Source organism: Haliotis rufescens, unplaced genomic scaffold, assembly GCF_023055435.1.
Source record: "Haliotis rufescens isolate VD_foot unplaced genomic scaffold, xgHalRufe1.0.p SCAF_13, whole genome shotgun sequence".
NCBI classification, from domain to species: Eukaryota; Metazoa; Mollusca; class Gastropoda; order Lepetellida; family Haliotidae; genus Haliotis; species Haliotis rufescens.
In genome coordinates this window covers 18,676,635-18,689,438 of record NW_025963813.1, presented here as the reverse complement: position 1 = coordinate 18,689,438, position 12,804 = coordinate 18,676,635, and the positions used below count along the sequence as shown (strand labels likewise).

At 35.6% G+C, this 12,804-nt stretch overlaps 1 protein-coding gene across 3 annotated transcripts in view; it reads right to left on the bottom strand.

Moving 5' to 3' along the window:
- LOC124132247 (zinc finger protein rotund-like) overlaps window positions 1-12,804 on the bottom strand; it is a 406,713-nt gene that overhangs the window by 221,942 nt on the left and 171,967 nt on the right. For all 3 annotated transcript variants that reach the window (XM_046496075.2, XM_046496077.2, XM_046496076.2), the window contains exon 2: window positions 1,497-1,572. In XM_046496075.2, the coding sequence (XP_046352031.1) occupies window positions 1,497-1,572 (76 nt within the window). The remainder of the gene's footprint in view (window positions 1-1,496; window positions 1,573-12,804) is intronic.

Below are 12,804 nucleotides of genomic sequence, written 5' to 3'. Positions count from 1 at the left end.
GTGTGCCGTGACAGTGTGCCGTGACTTGGCTCACATAAACCTAAGGTTAAGGTGAGCTAACAAGGAACACAAAAACCAAACTTGTATCTTCTAATCTTATACCGGGACATATGCAGTCAATTGATCCATGAAATAGTTGCTTGTTGTGTCTAGATTTAAAAAAAACATTTGTCACATTGAAAAAGGACCAATAATTGAATAAAACTATATTTCAGTTGAAGAAGAATTATTGACAAACACAATTTGATAATATATGAATATTTTAAAACAGGTCTGTACATAAAATTCAAATGCCTCAGGGAAAAAATCACAACTGTCTATTGCCCTTAATAATAATAATTTCAGTCCAAGTATGATTGGGTAAATTATCAACTGATGTGCAAACATCAAATTTCAAAACAAGTACAGATTTGTTAACTTAGAAACAATTATTTTTCTAAATGATGTAAGCAAAGATAATTGATAATTAAACCCTTGCACAAAATAAAATCTGTATAAGGTTCAGCATACAGAAACATGTCTAAAGATTAAGTCAATATGACTACTTTACAATTTACAAAAAAAAGAGAGAAAAATATTGGATTAACATCTCCTAACAAATAAGGTCATAGCAAGAAAATAACATATTATTTTCCTTAGAAAAGAACATGTTAAATTATGAAAGGATAGGTTTGTATATATTAGAAACCTTATAAGGACACAACTAGTAAACTAGCAGATACTGTTATAGACGTGTGAAGTACCACACTGACAGCATTTAAATAAGTACATGTATATTGACATTATCACCAAAACAAACTATTCATTTCAGTTTCATTTATCTCAAGTCAAGTTGACATTCCAGAAAGGAATGAATTTATTCCAGATAAAAAACCTCTCATATTTTTGGGATGCCAGAAAAGAAACTTGGTTTACATAGCAAGTCAATTTGTACTCCATTACAGGAGAATAATTTCGTCATGACCTTGCTCGCAGGGAATATTTTTGTTTGAAGGATTTAAGTATTTAATCAGATTAAATTTTGATATGAAATCAAGTACAAAAATCATTCAAAAGCATAATTTCCTAATTTTTTAATTCAGAGTAATCAAATCATAAAATGAATATGAATTCAATTTTCGTGATAGAATCATGATCAGGGAAGGTCTTTTTTCTATTTCAATGAATAACAATTCCAAAAAATCCTCAGTTAACCTCACCCTGTTGAAAACAGCACATCTTCCCTGCCAGGTTTACAACTACACCATAAACATAGAAATCAATTGACAGCATATGTCGATATTCTTATCCAAATTTCTCAAATCTTGAAATAAATATAAATACAGAATTAAAAATTAACAAAGTTGATTGAAATCAGTAGTTTTCTCATTACACTTGTGTAATGGTTGCATTGAGATCAAAATCAATCTCCCCTCAGAACATTCCCCGAGCCGCTCTCTCAACATAGGGGGTTCTTAGTGACGAACTCTTCAGAGAAAAAAGGCTGAAAAGCTTACCTGCATTGGCGTCCAGAGGCTGAAATCCTCTCTTTGGTGCCTTTCGGTCATATTCAGTCCAGCGTAGCATTCCGGACTGCCAAAAGATCGATACATCATAATTAAGAAAAGTTAAGTAAAAATCTATGTGTAGAAATCTTCTTTGTCTTCACTGAGTCCCTGTTTTGAGCTAGGCAGGAACTGACATGGTTTTCTAAAACGGGTTGGGAGTTATTACTCAACAAGTCTCGCCTGAGGGGTGCTACCACTCCGAAATCACACCCATAGGGCTCCCTCTCTTCTCTCCATGAAAAATCTCTCCACCGCTATAGTGCTGAGCGCCAGGGAAAAAGACCTAGAGTGGGGCCCCAAGTGTGGCTTAGGTGGTTTTACGTTGGAGAATTTGATATCACCAGCGATGTCATTAAGAAAGCTGCTGAGGGAGATCGCTAGTGCTGCAACTGTAGAAATGCATTGCAACCACCGTTACCAATTTGCTGCACAGAACGTGCAAACCATGAAATTCTTGAGTTTGGAGAATCCTACGATTCTTCACTCTAATTTACATAATTTTCAGACGTGGGAATTTTTTTTACAACCTTAAATCCTTGTTCGAGCTATTTGTTGAAACAATTTTCATTTTCATTTAAACCATCATAAACACTATTTTTCACTATTGAAAACAGACTTGTTAATATTTCAGTTATCATTTTCAAATCAGAAACAATAAATTTGGATGATTCTCAAATTCTAAAATTTGACATTAGATTTCAATTTTTTCTTAAATTGAAACCGAAGCAAGAAATGATACCAAAATATGGGTGGGCTTCAAAAAGAGGGTATTTCTTAAATTTTCAATGTTCATTTCAAAATTTGAAATAAACTTGGCAGGCTCTGACCAAAGATCAAGCACTAAATTTTGATTGGTGTAATTTTGATGCAAAATCGGAAAGATATCTGGTTATAAATGACTGGTCTCAAAAATCTGATATCGAACCAAAGGATAGTTGTCAATTTCAACTCAAAATTATTGATCGCCAATTTCAAATTAAAGCACCCATACTCAGTATCATAACTTGGAATGTTAAATCCGATCCAAATGGAAAGAGCATTAACACGAGAGGCATTAAAATTCGTGCCTTTGCGTTTAAGGTTCTGGTAAGAAGAATCACAAAAATAAGATGTCAGCAATAATAAACAAGATCCTGGACCAAATACTTAAGCGTGTTAATGAATCGGTTTATTTCAATGAGCACAGTAGTGAAGTGGAGATATTACCAGTTAAACTAATCAAATCATCTTAAAATGTTATCAAATTGTTTCCAACATTATGTTTGACAAAAGGTTTATAATATCAAATGTGAATGCTGTATTATTAATAAATTCAAAATATTCAGTTAGAATTGTGGGGATATTAAGACACCATTCAGTATAATCAGAATATCATATCTGTGCGTAATGGCACTCATATACTCCGTAAATGTAAATAAAGGATACATCTCCACTTATGGGGAAAGAAAATTAATATCAGAATTAAAACCTAACATAGTTATTGTGGTAATATTTCATATTTAATAGTGTGAAAAGGTTATATTGTATAATTTCAACAGAAGAGGAGAAGAAATTAGTCTTACAAGTTGCTATTATCTGAAACAAATGAATCAGGAATGTCAATAAAATATTCATAAATTTTGAATGTATGTGAATACTAAGCTCAAAGTATCTACAAGAATTAAAATCAAATCACAAACTACCAAACTTACCGCCAAGGAAACATGATAACAGTAAAACCCAACCCTGCTTTTACAGCTTTTATTACGTTAAGTAATGTCATATCAACATATTCAGGGCCATCATTAACCATATAGTTGCCCTGAACAAGCATACTCCAATGACAGCTTCTATTCCATACCACTGAAATGGGGCACAACTGTCTATTTACCATGCTTGGTCCTGGAGATCTATTGATTTACTAGTTTGTATCTATAAGAAAATATATGCATTGTACATTGATAAATGGGAAATATTTATCCAAGTAAAATGAGATAAATTAGATTAAATAGCAAATGAAATATACCGTCTACAAAAACAAATTCAAGAAAACAAATGACCATTTAGAATTGTACAGTGGTTTGCTCAACATTAAATAAAAACATATTTTATTACACACACAAGTTGTAATTTTCTCATAAAATTATCAAAATATTGTCTCCACATTCAAGCTTTATCATGCACTTTTCACTGATTAACAACTATCAAACTGTCAGGAAACTGTAAATTTTATTAAAAAATTTCCATTATTTCAATATAATCAGTATATGTGTACATTCCAATGTGAATAAATTTTCATACTTTCACAAAACTAGAAAAATATTCATAAAGGGAGCATTGAAGCTAAAATGACAATGTGTAGTCATTGATGCTTTTTTGGAAAAAGTAAATGCATATCACTGGATTTGGTGCTATCGTAACTCTGCTATTAATCATTATGTTAAATAATCTGTGTTACCAGGGGAAGTAATTGAAGGAACAACTGCAACATGGAAGGTAACACTATCACATCTATCATGAGAATGAACTTAAATATTTCACTGCATGGGAGACTTCCATGGTATTCATTTATTTTCAGGCTGCCTCCGTGGGCTAGCCGTAGAGCATCCACCTGGAGAGCAAAAGGGCTGAGGTTTGATCTCTGATGGTACTTGTTGTTACCCTGTCTGGCGCTCGGCATTAAGGGGCTTAAAAAAGGACTGGTTAGCTCGGACTCAGTATACTGTGTCTGAGTGGGGAATTCATGACATGTGAGCTAGCACTACAAAGCAGCTTTAAGCAGCCACACTCACACACACACACACACACACACACACACACACACACACACACACGCACACACGTGCATGCATTGCATGTCGCTATATAAGTGCAATAATCTTGGACACAACGTTAAACCCAGTTTCACCTCACCTCACCTCATTTATTTTCTCACCTCACCTCTAAACTTTCAGAATCATTTTGTCTTATGTCAGTCTTACAATTGACCATTGTATAAACATTGATTGGTCAGCATCAGCTGGTCACAAATCAAGCCAACTGAACTCACAAGACACTTTTTCCAATTTTGATCTCAACAAATGAATTTTTGATGGTTTACATTACATCCATATCTCATACTTCTCATCATCTCACATTTTAATTCAGGTAGCCAAGTTGTCAAAGTGTTGCTTGCCTGGGTTCGATTCCCACATGGCTACAATGTATGAAGTCCCTTTCTGGTCTTCTGTTGGCCTGGTGGTTAAAGTGTTTGATGTCATGTCTAAGAACTGGTTTCAATGCCTCATATCTGGTGTTCCCCAAGGTGATACTACCAAGCACAGCATTAAACCATACTCACTCACTCACACTCTAAAGATTGCAGTTATTCAATAGAAAGTTAATAACAAATTTTCTGTATATATGTCAATATGGCAAATGTGTATATTTCAGGTTCAGGGCCCCGTTCCACAAAGACATCTTGGCACTGAGGTGATCGTAACTCTCATACTTTAACACTGGCTTACAATAGTCATAGCGCTAAGACCGCTTTGTGGAATGGTGCCCAGGTCCAAAATTCTTCGAAAAGACATGTAATCTGACAGCATGGTCCTGCTCTGAGGATCTCTCCACTGAGCTGTTGGATTTTAATGTGTATTTTAATAAGGTTCCAAGGAACTAGCTTTCTGTTTAGTGAGGGGAGTATTGACAGTTGTATTTCATTTTTCACTCAAATCGAAAAAGTTAAAACCACAACTACAATATCCTTGCAATACTAGTACCACTAACACAGCATAGTATTGCAATCATAAGATCAGCTGTACCTTCACCTTCCAACAATTTAGTATCCTTGCGTTGTTTCATATCCAAATTCCTTGATAATTCATTGCGAGGGAGTTATAGGAGGGTCATTTTCCTATGAAAAGTGGGGGAAAAATACTCAATTACAGGGCTTGATTTCAGGAACTTGCTTCAACTTGCACCAGGTGCATGTTGACATGAAAACCTAGCTGCACCAGAAAATAACAGTTTGCATAAATTTATCAAGATGGAAACAGACACAATAGATGCATAAGATAGTATAAATAAAAATAATCTCAGATCCCTGATGACTGTGCATGACTTTACACATATTAATGAGGTATTGCCGGAAAATGTAATAGGAACATGTGCAAATAATCTTGTAGTACCCACAGTTTGATGACGTCAAGCACAAGAAAGCATGACAAATTACACCCAAAGAGGGGATTGGAGATGTTGTATGGTACAAAAGGCTCAAAGGTATCGAGTGTGTTGTGGAAATGTAAGGGTTAGCCAGGGACAAATTTGAATTTTTTTTCACATGCACTTTGTGTATGTAGACATAAGTATTAGGCTGCACGTTTCAATAACATGTTGCACCGGTGCATGAATCATGCCCTGTAATGTGTCTCTGAACCAGATGTATCACAGACAAAAACAATTGGAATAGTATAAGTATATGATCATCATTTTTATCATCTAACCATTTTGTAAAACTATTGACAGTGTAAGGCACTATTGTAGTATTAACACTCGTCTCAACACAGTAGCATATGTTGTGTGTAGCATTGTTGTATATACTTGAAACTGACATATTTTCACTCATATTTCCTGTATTATCATAATCATTTCTTGGCATAAAACAATCTCACAAATGCTATGTTTTGAGGAAAATTTAGTTTCAATATTTTATTACAGACATAGCATTAATATGACCAATTGTCTTTCAAAGGTGAAACGAACAAAAAACATTCACAATTATACACTTTTGTCTCTGGTAGTGTGACACACTGCTGGTTTTTTTTAAACTGCTTTGTAGATTTATAGAAACTTAAAATCGGTGAAAAGAAAATGTTTCTTCTTGCAGCAATACAGGGCTCCAAGCTGCTAACATAGGAGGTCAATTATTAACCATATTCAACAGAAAATGGCTAAAGAGTATCATCCATCAAAAACTGTGTTTCTACGTCTTCAAAAACCATATATGGATCAACTGAAATCTCTTTCTTCGAAGTTTGAGTCAATCTGATTGAATGGTTGGTTGTAAACAATCAAAGAAACCATTTTTTTCCTCACGTAATTCCTACCTGTTATATGTAACTGCTCACAGCATTTGTTTGTTGTTTAATGCCAAATGTCAATCACACCAAAGTTAAGATAGTCTTGACTAGGCTCCGCCATTTTGTTTGAAGGGACTTTCAGAAGGGACATAACTCATAATAGCCACTGTTGGTGTTATAATGGAGCCACGAAATTCCAGTCTTGTTTGACAAGGGTGGAAACTGGACTTTTATAGTCAGTCAATTCCCTTGCCTTAGAAGATGAAGTGATGAAAGTTGGAGACTTGAACGTTTTACACACAACATCAGCAAATCTGTCTCAGAGATGCAACAGTGATCTGAAGCATCTTAGGCAAGCGATTTGTGATGAATTCCCTCTCTGCCAAATGTCAATCACACCAAGCTAAAGTGTAACACACCGTGGAAAAGACAACAGTTCATGGAGCATTGTTCCATGTATCAACAGAACCAAGATATGGAAAAATGAATACCCATGGTCACAGGCAACTGGATCTGTTGTATCTCCAGAATCAGAGACCTTTTCTAAGAGCCAGGTACTCATTTATATACCCTCACTATGTATGTAGTTTAACCCCACACTCAGCAATATTCCAGCTATATGATGGCAGCTTGAAAATAAACGAATCTGGACCAGACAATCCAGTGATTGACATCATGTGCAGCAACCCATGCAGTTGGGATACGATGACATGCTTCAACCAAGTCAGCGAGCCAAGTCATATCCCCATGTCAAGATTCACATGGGCACAGAACCCCTTCCAAATGTTACTCTCAGTCACAACAATCATATTTTGATGTATCCTGTCTCATTAGTACTACCAGGTAGATCTGTTCCAACCCTTGTGACAGTCAGTTTGACAGGTGCATCCCCATGTTCTTCTGTATATAAAATGGCTAGTATTACTGCCAATTCTGGCCAATGAATTTCTCTGTACAATTTTGGCATTACAGTATTCAGCTGTATTTTCTGTATTCTAAATCTGAGTTATATACTTTCTACATAAGTCCACAAATGTACTACTTAACAGATTTTCTTCCCAATTTTATTCCTAAAGGTGAGCTGGGGTATTTTGTATGTTTTATTTTTCTTTAACCAAACTGTTGAAGGGAATGGTGGACATTAACTTTTGTCAATGTGCTTCACATGAATATTTGATAGGATTTCTTCTATCACGTAATTCATCACACAATGACATAGCAATGTCTGTCTGTCTGTCTGTCTGTCTGTCTCTCAAGACTTATATAATGTATATCAAGCCATGTTTGGAATAAAAAACTTTAGAAGCTGCGGGCCCTGACTAAACTCTTCAGACCCTCATTTCAAATACTGCAGCATATTGTGACACATAAATTCACTGCAGGCCATAAAGACCCATTTAACCTTGAAACTAAGGCCCCCACATGAAATCTAACTGCCACGGGCCTACAGGCAAGGCGCTTATTTCGAACGCTGATATCAAGCCATCTTACAGACATGTCTCCCCAATTTACTTCAGGAGTTTTGATCATGAAATCGTAAATGGTGACAGTGTGTCAACCTCTTTCACTAATTTTCACAGTATTAAACTAAGCAATGAACCGTACACCATTATTAGATAAGGCTACCAGAGCAATTGTCTAACAGAATAATGATGTAAGAATGTATGGCACTTCTCTTCTTGTTAAATATTAATACTACCCAACAATCTCATTTCATACATTATAATAATTAATAAAAAATACAAAACTGATTGTTAACAGCCATTTGTTGATTTTGGTAATATACATGTTCATTTACGTGATAAACAGATTATACAGAACTAATTTTCTCGCATTATTTCAGCCTGTCCTCAATTATGGCATCATGTTCTGTTAATCTAATAAAATTCTGTAATTACAAGTAATTACATTAACCCCATAAAGGCTATGCTAAAAAATAACAGTGGTCTTCATAATACAATTGTAACAATCCATTATTCAAACATTAGAGATTATTCAAAACTCTGAAAAAAAATCTGAGTCAGTGATGATTGATTGCTTTAAGAATTTGTTAACAATACAATTTGAGTGTCTATTAAAATTCATAGGGTTAAATACTCATGGGAGAATTAACCCTATCAATTATAAAATGACTAGGTGTCATGTGTGACAGGTCAAATTTCAAGGGGAGATAACTCATGCTTGTTTATTATTGGTTCATTTAGGTCAAATGTAAATTTGAATGGTATTAAGGTTCTAAAAATAAATACAAAATACTGAAGCGTTTCTTAAATAGTTGACATCATATTATTCCAAGGCAAATAGGGTGAGAACAAACACATGTTTCAGCTTGTTAAAAATATATTCAATGAAGCTAAGCTAAGTAGTGAATTATATTGAAAACGTAACAAATCTGAACTGTCCATTTTTTTCCATAAACTGTCTAGAAGAAATTCATTGGAATGTTTAAAGTGAGTGCATTAGGTAAAAGTCACACTGAAAACTCTAAAAAGAGAAAAGACAATTTGTTTGTTAAAGCATTCACTATAAACAATGCTATAAGATTCTTTAGAGATTGGCGACAGCTTTTCAGATTAAAAAGAGAAAATTGTGCTGCAGAGTTTCCAGTCCTTACTGTGCTAAGCACTACCTTCAATTGCTGTGTTAAGCGTTACCCAAAATTGCTGTCAAGAATTATTGTTGTATTTAGAGTGACCTACCTTTGCTGTGTTAAGAATTATCCCCCTTGCTGGTTTAAGAATAAAACCCCTTTCTGTGTGAAGAGTTACAATCCTTGCTGTATCTATAGAGTTACCAACCTTTGCTGTGTTAAGAATTATCCCCCTTGCTGGTTTAAGAATTATACCCCTTTCTGTGTGAAGTTACAAATCCTTGCTGTATTTAGAGTTATCTCCCTTGTTGTGTTGAGAATTAACCAACCTTGCTGTTTTTTTAGAGTTACCAATCCTTGCTTTGTTAAGAGTGACTTGCCCTTGTTAATTCAAAATCAACATATAGTTAATAGATAAAAAAAGTAGTAAATGTCTTGATTGTCTGGTCAAGTCTCAATTGTTTACAGACGTCATATTGCAGGAGTACTACTATGCAGTGTCGGGCAACAAACACTTACTTACACAGACATTTTGCGAACACCTGGTGTCAGAACTGATTTTTAGTGATCATTTCAGATAATCTTCACAACAATTCTGCATATTATGCCCAATGGAACCTGTTTCAGTTAATCAAAAATGATAATTATCTGGCGTTGACGTTTTATATTTCATAAATTGTCACTCAAAATGAAGCTGCAAAATAGAAATAGTGTGAGTTACAACTTCATAATGGTATCCAGTGTTCAAGCAAAAGGTATCAGTTTGAATGCTCTGTTCCTAAGCCATGTAATTATCCACTGTTTAAGCTACTCACATGATCTTCTCCTTAACTGACTCTATCTGATATGACATGCCAATTGAGGAAGACTGGAATGAAGCATGGTCGAAACAATTCACCTATCTGAACATTGTCTGGCTGTTGTATATGATACAGCCTGGCGACAGTGAAAAAATACAGTCAATCTTGTGACTAATTCAAATTTAGTCTGCAATGAATGTCATGAAATTGCGTTTTCCATAGTCTGTGCTCCTTGGCCTGCTCTGTGAGATGATAATTAAGATATATAAAATTGTAATATCATGTGTTATCCGCAATGCAAAAACAAAAGCAGATGTAGAAGTTAGATGGAGATTATTAGAAATCTCAATGCTTTGAAGATATCTATTTGCTTGAAGACATCCGAATGGACATGTGCCTACACATTAATATGCTCATGGACTGTCCCTTTTTTCCCACACAGCAGTCTAATTCACTCTTTAAGACGAAATATGTGTGTCCAAACATCCTATTTATAAGCAAAGCAGCAGCAGCAGCCATACTTGTTTCAGAAGAGAAAGCCAAATGTTCCAAGGAAAATCCCTAAAAGCACATCTTTGATGAAACATTTCGCAGTGAGTCCTTAAAGAGACAGTTTCTTATCAAAGTGAATGAAGTCAAGTTTTGTGTCTGAAATCATCTCAAACTAGCTGCTATTCTCTGGATCTTTAATAGTGATCTACATTACAATTTGTGTTTTCTCAGTAGCATCCCCTTATGACGCCAGGATCTGCTCAAAATGATATGCTCTGTTTATTTGCACTGCACTCATGCACATTTTGAATAAATTGAAGACTTTACAGTATTTGGGCATCTCTCCCTCTTTGACCACATCACCAACTGACTGAAGTACTGAATTACTGAGAGAGAAACAATAAACCCAAAACACTCAAAAACAAGGTACCAAGGCAGTGGGACTGTCTCTGTGGTCTAGTGGTAGAGCATCCGCCCCGAGAGTGGAAGTTGGTGTTTGATCCCTGGCTGCGTCATATCCAAAGACATTAAAAGATGGTACTTGTACCCTACCTGGTGCTTGGCATTAAGGGGCTAAAACAAGGACTGATCGGCTTGGAGTCAGTATACTGTGTCTGAGTGGGGTATTCATGTTAAACTGTGGTATGGTATCTCACTGGGCTAGCACTATAAATCGACATTAGTAGGGACTAGTACAAGCAACAATAATAATAGTATTAGTCTTGGACGCGACGTCAAACCCCATTTCACCTCACCTCAAGGAATACTACAATACAACATGTATCAGGTGTAATATATTTGCTACTAAAATCATCATTTGTCAAACTCAAACTTGTTACAATAGTGTTTTCCTAAAAACAACACCATTTGATACGTTTACTCTGTTGACTGGCAATAAGGAAGTTAAAATAGGCAATAAAATAATTGAATCAACAACAGTTCACTGATTGGTATGCGGAGAAGGTGTCAACAAGCGTGACACGAGTGGGTAGATCTCTTGACCCCAGCAATGCCCATTGTGTTATTCCTATTCTTTGAATAACATTGTTATATACTTGTTACAACTGCTGCTCAATAAACCGTGTTTGTGTTTATATTCAATTCTTATTGTTGATAATTATTTTGGAGAAATAAATGCGTAATTAATTTATGCGAGTAAAGACCACTTGCATTTTTCGCATTTAATCTGGGTAAGAAGTGGTCTTCAGTAAACAAAGTTTGTTGTAACGGGATTGGGTGGTCAGGTCATCATATCGAAATTGCGTATATCGATGCTCATGATGTCAATCACTGAATTATCTGGTTCAGACTCAATTATTTACATATGGTTGTCACATAGCTAGAATATTGCTGAGTGTGGTGTTAAACAAAAAACAAACAAACCATATATAGAGGTGTCTGATAATTGCCTTAAATGGGCACAAATAGGCGTACAAGTAGACAAAGTTTGTCCTTAATCTGTGCAAGTACAACTAATGGTGTTGAAAGTCAACCAAATGATATATGTTGTTTATCCAAATAACAGCCCTTTAATTCCAAACAATCCATGTTTGAAACTCATCAACGGTGTTCCCATCTTCTGGAATTTCATGATGGTATTTACCATATACCAGACTTCATTACACAATGAAAGTCAATGCATGACTAATTATTTGTTCATGGTAGCTCTCAAGATGTCCAAAAGTGAATTAATCTGAATAAAGGTCAACTTTAACAATGATATTGATTGTATCGTCCCCACAAAGTTTCTGCTTAACTGATCTCTAATTAAAGAACACAGTTACTGGAGGCTTCTCAGCAAGACTTCCATGATGAAAGTCAGACCAATATACTACAAGACATGTGCTGTGTTGGCTCAATCTCCTAGGCAAAGTTTTGTTTTGATAGGAACAATGTGGAAAGACAGACAGTGAAGAGTGAGTGATAATGCACTAGTCAGCAATATTGAAACAGCTGCCTGTATGAATGAATAGACAAACCAATGATCAATAGTGTGAGACACAACCTGTGGTCAATAGTGTCAGGCTCAACCAGTGGTCAATAGTGTCAGACACAACCAGTGGTCAATAGTGTCAGACAAAACCAGTGGTCAATAGTGTCAGACACAACCAGTGGTCAATAGTGTCAGGCTCAACCAGCGGTCAATAGTGTCAGGCTCAACCAGTGGTCAATAGTGTCAGGAACAACCAGTGTTCAATAGTGTCAGACACAACCAGTGGTCAATAGTGTCAGACAAAACCAGTGGTCAATAGTGTCAGACACAACCAGTGGTCAATAGTGTCAGGCTCAACCAGCGGTCAATAGTGTCAGGCTCAACCAGCGGTCAATAGTTTCAG